The sequence below is a fragment of the Chinchilla lanigera genome, unplaced genomic scaffold, assembly GCF_000276665.1.
Source record: "Chinchilla lanigera isolate Chin_1 unplaced genomic scaffold, ChiLan1.0 scaffold00022, whole genome shotgun sequence".
In the NCBI taxonomy this organism is placed as follows: domain Eukaryota; kingdom Metazoa; phylum Chordata; class Mammalia; order Rodentia; family Chinchillidae; genus Chinchilla; species Chinchilla lanigera.
The window spans coordinates 9,368,337-9,384,727 of NW_004955423.1; the positions used below are offsets into that span (position 1 = coordinate 9,368,337).

The 16,391-nt window shown below is 36.0% G+C and overlaps 1 protein-coding gene across 1 annotated transcript in view; it reads right to left on the reverse strand.

The window, feature by feature from the left end:
- Positions 1 to 16,391, reverse strand: part of Spata1 (spermatogenesis associated 1) — a gene marked incomplete at its 5' end in the record, with an annotated part of 48,520 nt that extends 32,129 nt beyond the window's left edge. Inside the window, 3 exon segments of the mRNA XM_005385158.2 lie at positions 40 to 146; positions 1,817 to 1,987; positions 16,328 to 16,391. Coding sequence (XP_005385215.1) covers positions 40 to 146; positions 1,817 to 1,918 — 209 coding nt within the window.

Consider the following 16,391-nt stretch of genomic DNA (forward strand, 5'->3'; position numbering starts at 1 on the left):
GGCTTCAAGTACTTTGTTACATGATCACAAAATACTTACCTTATAAATCCAGCAGAAATAAATTTGTTAACAACTTGTATCGATATAGTATTTAACTGATAGTTCCATGATCCTTCAGGGACATAAAAAACATGAAGCTCCACCAACTGAGTGAAAAGAAAACCAGTTAAAATATTTTTAAGGTGGATATAAATCAATTGATATCCTATAGAATTTTAATAAATAAAATTTAAATAAACAGAAATTTATGCATCTCTGTGAATAAAAAAAATGGAAATTCAAAAATTTGTTAAGTTAGTTATTTGGCCCTGGGAGCATATTTTCATGTAGATATAGCTTTATTCTTAGATTATCTCAAAATATTTGATAAAATGCTCTTTCTGTGGCCTACAGTAAGAATACTAGTTTTCTCAACAGCAACCTTTATCCCTCCCACTTCCCCAGCTACTCATTCCTTTCGAGAGATCTTATATAATCTTCATCATTTGTGTATCACCTCCATACTAGAGTTGTGATAATTGGTAACTCTGAGTACCTTCAAAACAGCTAACACCATGGTTTGGAAAATATATTTGTTTCCCATAATTCCAGGAAGAACCTATTCCATATGTAGGGCACGTGTGTAAGCTTACCTGTGCATATATAAAACCATCTACTTTTCCATTAATGTTTTATAATGACTCTAACTAGAATCCTTCTATTTAGAATACTCCAATAGAAACAGCAAATTGAGTCTCATTTTCTAGTCTAAGGAAAGTTGCTACTCACTGAATATTAAAAGTCAGAAATAATCAATAAATATAGAATACTAATAGGTTACCTAGTATATTACAAGTACATTTTTAGGGGAAAAACAATAAGCAGTTACTTGGGAAAAGAGAATAAAAGCAGAGTAGGAAAAATAGGGAAGACAAAGATTGAGAAGTTTTCAATTTTAAATAGAATAGGGTAGCTATCACAGAGTAGGTTAGATGTGAGTAAAGAATTAAGGGAAATAATGAACAAGTCAGACAATATCCTAGATAGTTCCAGAAAGAGCTAAAGGGAGCATTTGGCAGGCTGAGGCAGGAGGATTGCCACAGTTTGAAGCCATCCTTGGGCAAACAGTAAGTTCAAGGCCAGCCTGGACTATGTAGCAAGACTCTGCCTCCAAAAACAAGCAAACAAACAAAAAAAACAACAATAAAGAAGAGCTAAAGGAAAGATCTCAAGGTAGTTGGTATGACTGAGCCAGAGACAGTGGAGAAAAAACTTGCAAGTAAAAATCAGGTTAGTAGAAAAAGAAAAATAAGTAGAGCCTCTGGGTTATTTAAAGATCTTTGTATTTTTTTACATAGGGTCTCACTATGTAGTGAATGAAAGGTGGCAGACTATCAGTAAAAGTTTCATGGTCTTGAATTTGACATGAGAATAGTCCTTATGTTGGCATATTTTTCTCTACCATGTTCTGCTGCTCTAGAGCATGCAAGGTACAGGTGGAGAAATAAAGGAGTTGTTCTGCAAATGAAAACAATAAAGCACGAGAAAGGCAGAGTCAAAAATATGAGCTAAGGATTGATCAAGACTTCTCTATGGAATTTAAGCTAGGTATGGAGCACATCATATTATTTCTCTTCATTACTGAGAAATAAAGATGTAAGATCAATTCATCAGAGGTCTCAATTCAGAATACTGGAGAAACAGAGCTAGTGACACAAGAAGTGTAATTGGATAATGGGACGCGTGAGGCAAGGACTCAATATCTAATACTTTATATAACTTGCCTGTTTGATTTACCAAAACTTCTCAAAAATAATGATAGGTAGAATTTTCTTACCTCTGATGAAGAAGGCCGACTTGGATTGAGTGACATATTCATCAGGGTCTGCAAGTTATAATCATCAGTTGGAGTTCTGGTTGTTCTTTTAACTTTCTTCATTTAAGTAGTATTACATATTACAATAGATTTTTGGCTTGTTTAAAATAACATTACAATTACTGCTGGTCTCTGATTTATAAAAAAAGTGAAAAGAAATACAAAAGTTTTAAAAGATTCCAAATGAAACTTGGGAATGTTTACAATCTTATTCTAACAAAAAAGACATACTACAAATAAACAGGCACGTGATCGCAATGAAATAAACATACGTCTCACATGGGTGGTCCCGGTCTTACAATAGTGCAAAAGTAACACTTCAAATTTAGAATTTTGATCTTTTCTTGGGCTAGCAATGTGTGGTTCACAAAACTGGCCAGGAGAAGTGAAACATAGGTCCCAGTAAGCCACAAGATCCCATGGTAAATGCCTGATACTTCACAGCATACCGCATTGAAAGTTATAATACCTCATAGGTTAGGTGTATTAAACGCAGTTTATTTTTAGCTTTCAATGGATTTATCGAGATGTAACCCCATTCTAAATTAAGTATAATTAAGTAAACTGGTTAATTACATTGTAATGGACTTTAGACCAGGACATATTTTACTATTCTAAACAATTCATTTTCTCTAAGTAAAAAACTAAATACATAGTATTTTATGTGACATAGAACTATACTTTTGGAAGTGGAAAGACTAAACTTATACAAATGGCTATAGAATAATGAAAACCATTTTCCCATTCCTTTATAAATGTAAACAAACACTCCAGATGAAAATAGTATTCTTTAAATGTACCAGGCAACATTTGTATATATTTTTTATATTTTCCTCAAAGGATTTATGGCGCTTTACAAGCATGCATGATAAAGTTAAAAATATATCAGTATATAATGAAAATTGAAAACTAAGGCAGCTAATTTATTTTTTTAATAAAGGAATCATCAAAGTGGGCTAGTCCTTAAGGATGTGATGATCATACCAACACCGTAGTAGAAACTTTTTTAGATTTTAAAGCACTGCTCCTGGTTGGTTTATATTAAAAATAATGATGATCTACATACAACAAAACTTTAACTCTTCTGATCTAATACTGATTATAGCTCTGTGAAATCCTACCAGGTACCACTGTTTTAATGATATCAAGATGAAAAGATTATTTCCCAAATATAGTCTTCTAAATCAGTTTCACATAGTACTTTTCATATAAATTTCTTACAATAATTAAAGAGTAAAATGTAGCTTGTCATTTTGACTATCTCAAACACTATTTTAAATACATCAGTATCTTAAGAAAACATTTACATAGTTTTATTTCTATATCTATTGAAAGGCTCTTTCTGCCTTTCTTTTTTTTTTGGTTTTTGTCCGGTACCGGGAACCGAACTCACGACCTTGCGCTTGCCAGGCAGGTGCTTTTGCCGCTGAGCTAAATCCCCAGCCCCTCTTTCTGCCTTTCTATTAATATTAGTCTCTATTATGAACCTAAATTATGTATGATTTATATGCACATATGTCCACTTCTTCATTAGATGAGAATTAGTGACATAATAATTATACTACATTATAGTTTAGGTCTAGAATGTTCCCCCAAAGCCTTATGTTATCAGAGATGGAGTTTTTGGAAGGTGACTGATCACTTGGAAGGTGATTGATCCTGGGTGCTTTATATTTACCATTGGACTGATTCATTGAGGAATCCATAGCTTCATGTGCTGTTAGGAGGTTGGTGGCTCATTGGGGTGTGACCTGTAGGAATACCTCTCTCCTGTTTCCTCCCTTCCTCTCTACTTCCTAAAGACCATGATGCGAGCAGCTTTCCTCCATTATGCCCTTGTACTATGCTCTTTCTGCCTTGAAGCCTACGGATCATGGACTGTAACCATAAGCCAAAAATAAACCCTCCTCCTCTAAGCTGTGAGTGTTGAGTATTGTGTCCACTGATATGAAAGTGACTAAGACATAGTATGTGGGAATTCATTAATTACTGGTATGTAAGTTAGGAAAATACAACTCTTAGTTTCTGTAAATACATTAAACTATTTTAATTTGGAACAAATTTCTAAGTAAGCAAACGAAAGACAGGTCACTCAAGACCTGCTTTACAGTTAACATAATGTAAACTGCCCCATGATATTATCCCTTCTAAGGTAACAGCAAAGAAGTCATGTTTTGGACTGTAAGAACACCCTTTGTTATTTCTGACTGGATCAGTGCTGGAGACCAAATTCTGGGCCAGCTCAGAAACAAATAAAATGGACCAACATCAACAGATGAACCTTTAGGAATCAAAATTGGGAAAATATCTCAAGATTAAAGAATTAGTTGGTAGATATTAAAACAGGAGTAAAGTAGAAAAAATTCATAAAGTAGTAGTATCATAGTTATCAGACAAGCCCATGTTATCAATTATAGCTATAGTTATTTATAAATAAACATTAAAAGGTAGAATAAGTGAACTGGTTGTGGGAGGAATATTAAGGAGATACATAGCTGATTCATATTTACATATAAGCACTATAGAGAAAAATTCTTTTCAAAAGTTCTTGTCTGGTGACGCCAGAGCCTTGGAGCTACTTCCAGTCTTGTCTATCAGTGGGAAAGTTCTAAGTTTTGGATTTTCATGGAATATCAATCTCCACTACTGCTCTATCTTGAACTTCGTAATAATCTACCAATTGTGTGAAGTAACATGAGTAATTGCTATTAAAACCAAAAGATGCTAATTAAAAATTCAGTCATGCTTAGAATTTGTAGTAGATCCTAACCAAATCACATATAAAACAATGACATACTTTTGGGGATTTTCAAACTCTTTACCTATTACTAATTAGCTAGTGAATAAAATATTGCCAACAATTCAAAGAAAGGAGTCTCAATAATTAGAGTGATTGCAGAGTTCTGGTCTAATCTCTCATTTAGTGCAACATTTTGCTTTACAACCCTTCTTTCAGGAATGGAAAGTCAACTGTGTTTTGTACACTAATTCCAAGTGAGTTACTAGGCTGGGGATGTAGCTCAGTGGTACAGCGCTTACTTCATATGCTCAGGGCGTGGAGTTTGATTACCAGAACCACATAAAATAAAAAATGTAATGAATTAGCTACTGAAAAAGATCTCCAGGTCACATCTAGCCTCAATAGGAAAAACTACAGAAATTATCATAGTCAACTATGGATTGGGGAAGAATTATTTTCACTCAGTAGCAGTGCTGAAAATCATGCTGGAGAATTTCTGATACACTGTTCAGGGCTTAGAAACGAGGATTGTGGTAATTTTTAGTTCCTGTCTGACTTGATAATAGGATATACAAAATTGATGTTCAAACTGGGCATGGTGGTGCAAGCCTGTAATCCCGGAATCTGGGAGGTTGAGGCAAGTGGATTGCTGTGAGTTTGATGTCAGCCTAGTTACATACTGAATTCAAAGCTAGCCTGAATTACATAGCAAGCCCTTGTCTCCAAAAAAAATAAATACAATTTTAAAAAATGATGTTTAATGAATTTTAATTTTCTAAAGGTATTATTTTTTAAAAAAATTTATTGGTACATTTTTGACACACATAATGATCACATCCGTCATAGGGAATTTGTACCTGTACATAATATATTTTAATTCTTTTCTCCTATTTCCTTCCCTTCACTTCAATCCTTCATCCCCTCTCCTTTTTCAAAACTTTGTTTCTGGCCTGGGGATATAGCTCAGTGGCACAGCACCTGCCTGGCAAGTGCATGGTCCTGAGTTCAATTCCTGGTACCAAAAAAACAAAACAACCCCCCCACACACCAAAACCCCCCCAAAAAACTTTGTTTCTATTGTTTTCCTTCCATTCTATTTTATTTTTTAACCCTATGCCCTCCCTTCTCTTTCCTCTCCTTCCCCTCGTTTCTCTTCCCACTTGAATATTTTCTTCCTAATTCCCAATATCTACCATCCATTTTGATCCTTATTTAACTTTGTACTTCTCATACAAGAGAAATATATAATACTTAAACATGTCTGATTTATTTCACTTAAAAATTGTGTTCTCAAGGTGAAAACATTCCATTCACCTAAAAATGTCTCGTTTATCATTCTTTATGGCAGTATAGTACTCCATAGTATATAAAACCACATTTTCTTTATCCATTCACTGATGAGCATCTGGGCTGTTTCCAAGATTTAGCTATTACAAACTGTGCCGCTGTAAACATGGGTGTGCACATATCACTGTGTTATGATGCTTTTAACTCTTTAGGGACGATTCCTAGAAGGGGAATAGCTGAATCAAATGGCACCTCTAGTTTTAGTTTTTTGAGGCATCTCCATACTGATTTGCATATTGGTTGTACCAATATACACACTCACCAACAGTAGAGGATTCTTTTTTCCCTTTATATTACTTTTGATATATGTAATGATCACAGTCATCATAGGGATTTTTACCTGTACATAATATATCTTGATTTTTCTTTTTTTCCCCCATTCCTCTCCCATCACTTTACCCCTTCTTCCCTCCTCATCTACAAAAGATTTTTTTCCCTTTTATTCTCATTTTTCCTTCCTTTCCGTCCTCACCCCCCCTCCTTGTTGCCCTTTCCATTTAAACATTTCTTCCTACTAGCTGAGACCTATCATCCACTTTGGTTCTTATTTGCACTTCTGGCTTTGTCAGCATTTGTTATTGGTTGATTTCTTGATGACAGCCATTCTTTCTGGAGCAAAATGGAGTCTCAATGTTGTTTTAATTTGTATCTCTCAAATGCCCAGTGATGTCGAACACTTCTTCATATATTTAGGCCCAGGATATAGCTCAGTGGCACAGCGCCTGCCTGGCAAACACAAGATCTTGAGTTTGATTCCTGTTACAAAAAAACAAAAAATCCCCCCAAACCTCCATATATTTATTTGTTGTTTATACTTCTTCATCTAGGAGTCTATTAATTTCAGGTGAGAACTAATTTTTTTAGTTCTTTTTATATTCTAGATGTTAGTCTTTATCTGAGGAATAGCTCATAAAATTATGCTACTGGTATAATGACCAGGATTGCATTAAATCTGTATAACAGTTTTGGAAGTATGGCCATTTTCACTATATTGGCTCTGCCTATCCAAGAACCTTTTTTTCTTTTCTGCTATCCTCTTTGATCTCCTTCTTCAGAATACTGTAGTTTTCATGTAAAGGTCTTTTTACTTTGTTAGATTGATTCCTAGGTATTTCATTTTTCTTGGTGCTACTGTGAAAGGTATTGTTTCCCTAATTTTTCTCTCAGTGAGTTTATTTATTTACAGGAATGCTATTGACTTTTGAGTGTTAACTTTGTACCTTGCTACACTACTGAACTTGGATATTAAATCTAAGAGCTTTTTGGTGGAGTTTTGGGGGTCTTCTATATAGAGTATCGTGTCATCCACAAATAATAATTTAACTTCTTCCTTTCTATCCATATTCCTTTTCTTTCTCTTGCCTAATTGCTCTAATGTTTCCAGAACTATACTGAACAGGAGCGGTGACAGTTGGCCTCCTTGTCTTCTACCTGATTTTAGAATGAAAGCCTTGCTTTTCACCAATTAGTATAATATTGGCCGTTGGTGTGTCATAGATGGCTTGTATCAGATTGAGATAAAGAGCATCTATTCTAATTTTCTGAAAGTTTTATCATGAATAGGTGTTGGGTTTTGTCAAGTGCTTTTGCTGTGTATGTTAGAATGATCATGTGGTTTTTGTCCTTGGAATTGTTAATGTGTTATATTACATTTATTGATTTGTTTATTTGAATTATCCCTGCATCCCTGGGATAAGTCCTACTTTGGTTATGGTATATAATATTGATGATTTCCTGCCTTTTCTTTGGCAGCATCATAACGAGGATTTTTGCCTCTATGTTCATTAAGGAGATTGGCCTGTAGTTTTCATTTTTGGTTAGATCCTTCTCTGGCTCTGGTATCAGAGGATACCAGGAATTGTTTGAGAGTACTGCTTCCCTTTCAATTTCATTGAAGAGTTTGAGGAGTTGTGGTATTAGAACTTCTCTTAGGTTCTCACAGCAGTGAATTTGTCAAGATCTGGGCTTTTCTTTGTTGGTAGTTTTAAAATTATTTCTTCAATTTCATTGACTGATACTGGGTCATTTAGAATTGTTCAGCTTTGGTAATTCATATGTATCTAGAAATCCACCCATTTCTTCTGAGTTTTCCATTTCATTAGAATACACATTCTCAAAGTAGGTATTTATGATCTCCTGGTTTTGTGCATGAGCTGCTGTGATTTCATCCTTTTCATTCCTAACTGCATAGATTTGAGCCTTTTCTTTCTTTTTTTTTTGATAAGATTAGTTAAGGGTTTGTCCATTTTATTTAATCTTTCAAAGAACCAACTCTTTGATCATTGATTTTTTGTATTGTTTTCAGTCTTAATTGCATTAATTTCTGCTCTGATCTTTATAACTTCCTCATTAATGTGTGCTTTGGGTTTAATTTACTTTTCTTCTAGAAACTTGAGGTCCAACATCAGGCTATTTATTTGGGCTTGCTTTGTTTTTCTGATGTGGAAATTCACTGTTACAAATTTCCCTCAAGATCTGCTTTCATTTCATCCCATAAGTCCCAGTATGCCATATTGGCCTTGTCATTTAATTGTAGAAACTGTCTAATTTCTTCTTTAATTTCACCTGTGATTCATCGGTCATTCAGAAGGCTGTTATATAATTTCCATATGTTTATGTAGTTTTTGTAATTTCTTTTGTTACTGAGTTCCAATTTCATTGTACTATGCTCTGGTAATATGTACGAAATAATTTTAATTCCTTTGGATTTAGTTAAGCATGTTCTATGAGCTAGAATTCTATCTTGGAGAAAGCCCATTGTGCTGTTGAGAAGAATATACATTCTGTTCTTGTGGGGTGGCACACTCTGTAGATATCCACTAAGTCCATTTGTTCCAAGATTTGGTTCAGCTCTGATATTTGTTAATTTTTGTGTCTAGTTGATCTGTCTGTTTGAGAGAGTGGGGCATTAAATTCACCCATTACAACTGTGTAAGTGCTTACCCTACTTTTCATAGCCATTAATGTTGGTTTTTCATAGTGAGGTGCTCTAGTATTGATGCATATACATTTACAATTGTTATTGCTTCAACTGTTTCTTTATTATTTGGTAACTTTGTCACTTCTGATCAGTCTTGGTTTGAAATCCCCTGTTCCACAAATAGAGTATCTCTCCCTGTTTTTATCTGGCTTCCTGTCCTGTGGAGTATTGTTTTCAATCATTTGAATTTCAATCTATGAATTTCTTTTTCGTTGAATGTGTTTCTTGTATGCAGCATATTGTTGAGTCTTGTTTCTTGATCCATTCTGCCAATCTGTTTCTTTTGATTGGTGAATTAATACCATTTACATTGATAGTTCTAACTGACATATACTGACTTACTCTTGTCATATTATTTTCCTGTTATTGGTTCCTTTTCCCTGTTTAATTCTTTGCCTTGCCTAGTGGATTTATTCTATTGAGATTCATGGAATTATTCTCTTCATTGTCTTTTTCTAGAATATTTGGCAGAACTTTTTGGAGTGGTGGCTTTGTGGTCAATTTCTCCAGGTGTTCCTTATCATGGAAGTATCTTATTTGTGTATCAATTCTGACAGATAATTTTGCAGGGTATATCAATCTGGGTTGGGATTTGTATTCTTTTAGGGCTTGATATATATGATTGACTCAAAGCTCTCGATTTAAGGGTTTGTGTTGAGAAGTCTATTGCAATTCCAATGGGCATCCCTTTAAAGGTAATGTTTTTCCCTAACAGGTTTTAATATTCTTTTCTTGCATTGACTTTCGGGAGTCTTCTGGAGTGTAGGCTTTTCCTAATCATGGATAATTGGAGTTCTACATGCTTCACTATCTGTATGTCAAATTCTCTTCATCCTTGGGAAATTTTCTACTATTACTTCTGTGAACAAGTTTTTATGTCCTTTGTGCTACTTCTGATCTTCCATTGATTCTGATTAATCTTATGCTATTCTTCTTTGTAACATCTAGCACCAGTTTCATGGTCCTTTGCTATTTTTAAGAAGTCTTTCATTTGGTGATTGCTAACAGCAAGCATGTCTTCTAGATCTTGGTATTTTTCTTCACATTGGTTGATTCTGCTGTGTATACTTTCAACATAACTTATAATCTCCTAGATATCTGTTTGAATCTGTTTTATGGAATCCAGTTTTTTCCTATGTTGGGCATTCATGGTTTCCATCACTTTCCTAAGTTCCTCTATCTTTTTTTAAATCTGTATCTTCTCTAGATTCACTAATCAGGTCCATTATGATCGTGTCTTTAGTCATCTGTGTAATTATTTCTGATTTTTTTCCTAGAGACTCACTCATCTGCTTTCTTGCTTCCACTGCTACTATTTTAGAAAGTTCACTTGGGTATCTTTTGATTTCTTCAACCTCAATGCCCCTTGGATCTGTCTTTGGCAAGCCGAAGATGTGGGGTTGCATCTTGTTTCCTTGTCTTCTCATTTTCTATTTTAAAATTTTGTTTTCTATGCTAATGCTTGTTATTTGCTTATGGTTGGTAGCTTTTAATAGCATCAAGACCTCTTTAGTAGATTACTTTTTAGAAATGTCTTCTAGGCATAGCTGGCTTTTGTGTGTTTCCCAAGATTCTGTCTCTTCAATTTATTAGGGCTGAGAGGTTGCTGGCTGTTTGGCCTAGAACCCAGTTCTTTGGTACCAGACTATGGTATAACCCCCAGACAATTTTGGTTGTGGCATGTAAGAAAGAATAATTGATCATACCAACTATGTCACCTTGGCTAAAGTAGTAAACCAGTAATAAAAAATAGCATCAAGCACAGTCTACAGAATGACAAATGTGGTAACTAATTTGCCACCTTCAACCATAAGTACAAGATTTCTAACTACATAACAAAATCTAAAACAAATCAAAAAATTATGTACATCAAATATCCACTCAATAGAGTGATTTTACCCTTGAAGGAGAAAATTTAAATTTGACAAGAGGAAAAAATAGAAAACTACAGAAGATTAGAAGCAAGGATTAAGGGTAAAGGAAGATTACCTGAGCTTCATAAAACTATTAAAGAAGACAAGTGAAAGAATGAAGGAAAAAACCAAGAGCAAAACAATAAAAATTAAAAACAATGCTCATACTCATGAAAAAACAATTAAGAGGGAAAAAGAAAGAAAACCAATCAAAGAAAAGAAGAAAACAATTTCTCTGTGATTTCAAGATTGTGGTTATCTTTTAGGGTCTTTGGTTTGTGGCAGTGTCCAATTCAGGGCATATCTCTGCTGCTACTGGTAGAGAAAGGAGGCAGACAGAATCGAGATCCATTCTGGATGATCCCAGCAAACCTGCAGTAGGATTAGGACAGGTTGCTGGGAACTCCCAGCAAGACTGCCATAGGATTAGGGTAGGGTGCTGATTTTGGTGGTTTCAGTTCCACAGAAGTTCAGGCTGATCCTAGTCTCATTGTTGTTCAGTTTACAATACTCTGGGTGTCTCTTGCTGGCCTGATCTCAGCTCCCTGACCCTGGATGTCTCCCACAGTTGTCCCTCACCCAGCTACTGTGGGATTTCAGTGAGAACCCTAAAATAAAGCCAACTCATGGTTCTTCTGAGTCTTCGGTTGTCAGCCCCTCTCTAAAACGTTATCTGGCTAAGCATCCTCTCCAGGAAATACGGTGGTCCCTTGGACTGGAGTAGTTCACCATCTGTTGTGGCACACAGCACTAGTGTGTTTCTCCCTGCAGGCCTCTGGACTCACCCACCCTATGTCTCTATAGATTTGATCCTCCTCTCTCATACCATAAGCTGGGAGTCAAGGAGAAAGTAACAGTTTGCCTCTTCCTTTTTCTGCTTTATGGTCTGTCTCTTCACTTTCTCTGTAGGCTTCAATTTTCCCTTTAGATTCTTGTTGGGTCCCAGGAGTCCACCTTGCTTCTTTTCTTTCCCAAGTAGTTATTTTCCAATGTCTTTCCCAATGTCTTTTTCCAACTACTTTCCCAAGTAGTTATTTTACAATTCCAAGATTTTGCAACCCAAATCTTGGAGTTTGTTGCCTTTTACTGCTGCATCATCTTCCCAGAAGTACTCAATGAATTTTAGATATCTCAAGTAAATACTACAAGCAGAAACCTCTACTATAAATATATGAATATAGTAGAATCTTACACAAAAGAATCAAATGGATTGGGGGCCAAAAATGTACCTTTTCAGTTTTATGCAACAGGTATGTGTCTGTTTACTAATCTGTCAAGAAAGTGACTTGGACTTGCTAAGATCCATTGCAGCTATAAAATTCTTTGATTACTTGATTGCTTAAAGAATGTGAAAAGTGATAGGATTAGTTTTATGCTGGAGAAAGAGAAATCATAATATGGTCAACCTAATGCCAGATGATGGGGGTACTTCTTGACATAATTTGAGTCTTTTATTATTTATTTTTTATTAGTACATGTTTGCAGTACATAATAGCTATATTTATCTTGGGGAGTTGGTATATGTACATAACACATATTAATTTAAAATAATATCTGATTCATCATCAGGGCGTGAGGTTTACATTTTTATGCTCTTTTACTCTGTCTAGTTCATGGTTAATGTGTAAATAAAATTCTAATCCATTTTAAAGGATTACATGTTTAGGTAAATAAATGCCTGAGGGCAATCCTTATATGTATAGGACTGAACTGTATTTCCCATACAGGTCCTAATATAAATAAAATGACTACCTTATCTTGCTTTAATATTTTTGCATGATATGTAAGGGCATTTTAGATTAAGTGGGGTCTCACAGAGAGTATTAGAATGATACACAATTAGAATCTATGTTAGAAAAGGAATTATGGACTTATTTTCAAATATTCCTTTGGGACCTTTTCAGAAAGTACAGTTTTCATAATCATAAAATAGTAACAGGACATTTTTAGCAAACTTCACTCAACTATAAAAATTTCAGCTTTTGAAGGAATAGAGGTATAGTCTTACTCAGCCTAAAACATGAGTTAAGATGCAATTACAATGATGCTTCATTTCCTAAATAGTATTTGAATACCTAGTTACAGAGCATCTAGTTGGTATTTCAAATCTATATGCCAAAAATAGAAAATGTCAGGCATCTTTTTTTGAGGGGGGGTACTGGGAATCAAACTCAGGACCTTGCCAGGCAGGCACTTGTGCCAGTGAGCTATATCCCCGGCCCTTCAAAAATAGAAACTGTTTAATACTGAAAACCATTCTACTTTAAATATAAAGTTGAACACAGTAAACATTATTTCATTCTTCCTGACTATATTAGCCAACACAGATATAATACACAATGAAAGCAAAGCATGGATTTAAAAGTAGATGAAACACATTTTTTTCTTTCTCACTTCTCCATACCTTTTAGAAAGTCTTTCAAAAGCAACAAGAGATAAAATAGTTTCTATAATTTCTTTGGACCCAAATTATAACTACTGAACTGTTAGCTTTCTGTCACTATAACAAAATACCTGAGAAAATTGCCTTATAGCAAGGAAAAATTTTTTCTGGCTGTTTCACGGGTTTTACTCTATAGTCTTTGGACTTGTCACTTTTGTCCTGTGGTGGCACAGTACAGCATGGCAGGAGCATCCTGCACAGGAGATGCTAACCTCATGGTGGCTGGGAAGTTTAAGAATAAGGGCTGGGTTTCCAGTTTCCCCTTTAAGGAAACACTCCTGATAACCTACTTTCCACTAGGCCTTACCACTTAAATGTTTCACCGCCCCCCCTCCCCAAAAAACCCCACAGGCTGAGAAGCAAGTGTTTAGCACATGGGCTTTTGGTAGACATTTAAGATCTAAACTCTAACATGAGGTGAAGGATAATAAATGAACAAAATGTAAATTAAAAAAAATAAAGGGTAATAATGTCTCATTCACTGGAAGTGGGTCATAACACCCATGGATGTTAAGCTAAAAACTAAATGAAGTCTTATGACCCACCTTATTACTAGGTATCTTTATCTTAAATTCTTTTGCTTTTTTTTTTTTTTTTAATTTTGAGAGTCTGTGTAGCCCAGGCTCCACTTGAACTCCCAGTGATCCTCCTCAGCCTCCCAAGTGCTGGGATTAAGGCATATACAACCATGCTTGGCTTTTATTTATTTTTTTTAATAACTAAATTTCATTGTAGTTCCACATTCAATTACAAAAACTATTACTCCAATATTTGTGTGGTCCCATGGAAAGGAATACGTTCCCTATGTATAACAAGATGATCAGGAGTTCTAAGTTTTCTAGTCTTTTCTCTGCCACAAGTTACCTGTACAGCCATTGGTAATTCACTCATTCTCTCCAAATCTCAATTTTCTTAATTTAAGCTTCAATAAAACTTGAATATAAGCTCCTCCTTTGAGATTCACCACTGTGCAATGCCCCTTAGAGAACTGGCTCTTAAAATACAAAGTAAGGCATGTGAATCTTAAAAAGAATATGTTACTCATTTAAATACTGAATTCATAACTAGTGAATTAAACAACTTTGGGTACTGTTATGGTTTGTGTCTGGATGTCCTCCTAAAGCCTCATCGGTCATTGGGGAGCAGGCTTTTTCAGAGGCAGCTGAATCTAGAGTTTGTCACTGGTTCATTGTCTAGTGCTGAGTTGGGGGTTTGAGCTTTACATGTGCCCTAGCATCCGGTAGCCTGCATATAATATAAGGGAGGAAAAGAGGTTTGCTTTTATTTGGGGTGGGGGGGGTCTTGCTGCTTTTGCAATCTTCGGCTGCCATGAACTATTGCCCCTCTGCCATGCCACTCTGCCTTAAAGTCAAATGATTATGGACTGAAACCTCCACTAACTGTGAGCTAAATAATCTTCTCTTCCTTAATTTTGGGTGTTGGGCATTTTGTCTCAGCAATGAGAGAAAAGTAACTAAAACACATACTAAAAAGGTGAAGATCTCAGGTAAATTTAAACTGACAATACTCTGCTGAGAAAACATAAAATGAGATTTCTTAGATCACTGTGGAAGGTTGTTTAGTAGATATCCATAGGTCATGAGAAGTATTTACTTTTCATTACTTTAGATATAATTGAACTTAAAGCGAATTCAGTGTATTTTTTTTCTTTCTTAACACAAATAAAATCCTTTATTAGATACATGTTACAAATACTATTATCTGGTGTTTGAGACAACAATCCCCCCACCTTGTGATTTCCTAATACAGTGGTTTAAAAATATACAATGAAAATTTTTAAGATTGTTTAACCCTAAAGCAATACACACTTTGCTTATTTCTCAACTTTCTTCCTCATGGGACTGAGTCATGTTGTTGTACCTGAAATAATGTCCAGAGCTAACTTTGTAGTTTAGTTTCAAGGTATGGCCCATACTACTGAAAAATGGAACATTCTTTCAGTAAAGGTACTTGTTTAATTTTACAGATCTTTAAAGTATGAATAACGTTTTAGTTAACAGAAAACTAAAGAAATAATTCCAATTACTGGGGAGAAAAACTATTTACGGACATACCTTTCATACTCTTTAAACATGTAATTTCGTTCATTCTCAGTAACAACTACAGGAAATAAGCTTTATTACTTCATTTTGAAATGAGGAAACAGGTTCAGCAAAGTTTAAATGGTTTGCCTACGGGTACCGGGTTAAGTAGTCAGTCAACATTCAAACCTAGTTTCTGTGATTACATCCACTGTATAAGTAACATGATAAATTTACACTGTACATTTATATGAATTGGTACAAACTATTCAGTAGTTTTTATTGACCCAGAACACCATTTGAGAAAAACTGTAAATGCATTCGTGATGAAAACTACTCACGCTTACAGAAAGCATCAGTGTATCTGAGGACGGGCTACCCCGAACAGAAACAGAAAATATTTGAAGCGTTGTGACTTAATACACACACTTCCAAGGGTGAAAAACACGTTGGCTGAGCCTATTTGGGTTAGAACCCACTCTCTTCGGACTCCTGTGGAGTTCAATTTAAAGCAGAGGGCAATTAATTAAAATTGAAATGAAAAAGAGCAAGCTTCCCCGGAACACAAAACGTTTTATTTTTAAAGGTAGAAAAACAATTCCTCAAGCGAAACAGGCAACAGACAAGTGTCAACCTGGGGCAGCACCCTGACTCCCCGCGAGGGGCTGAAGTCCACTTCGCGACGCTCTTCTCCCCGTCCGTCCCGGGACCTCCCCGCCTCGGGCTCTCACGGTGAAGCGGATGAGGACGCCCGTCGGACAAAGGGTCCCACGACCGGGGCGCGGGCAGCGCACGCCTCGAGCGGCGTACCCCGGCTCCCACACTTCGGCTGGGCTCTTCCCCTTCTTGCCCTCAAACCCGGCCGCGAACTCCGCGAGGAAACCTGGCACCTCCGCCTTCGCCCGCCACCGCTGCTTTTAGGAACTCCTCAAACGCCTGAGCTCCCTCACCGGCGCTCTTCAAGGCCCCCTCGGGTCTTGGCGGTTAACCACACAGTCTTTCCTTACCTCTCCCCAGACCAGCCTCTCCCGAGAGGGAAGGAGGAGGCCGGGCCTCCGCTCGCTCCCGCCC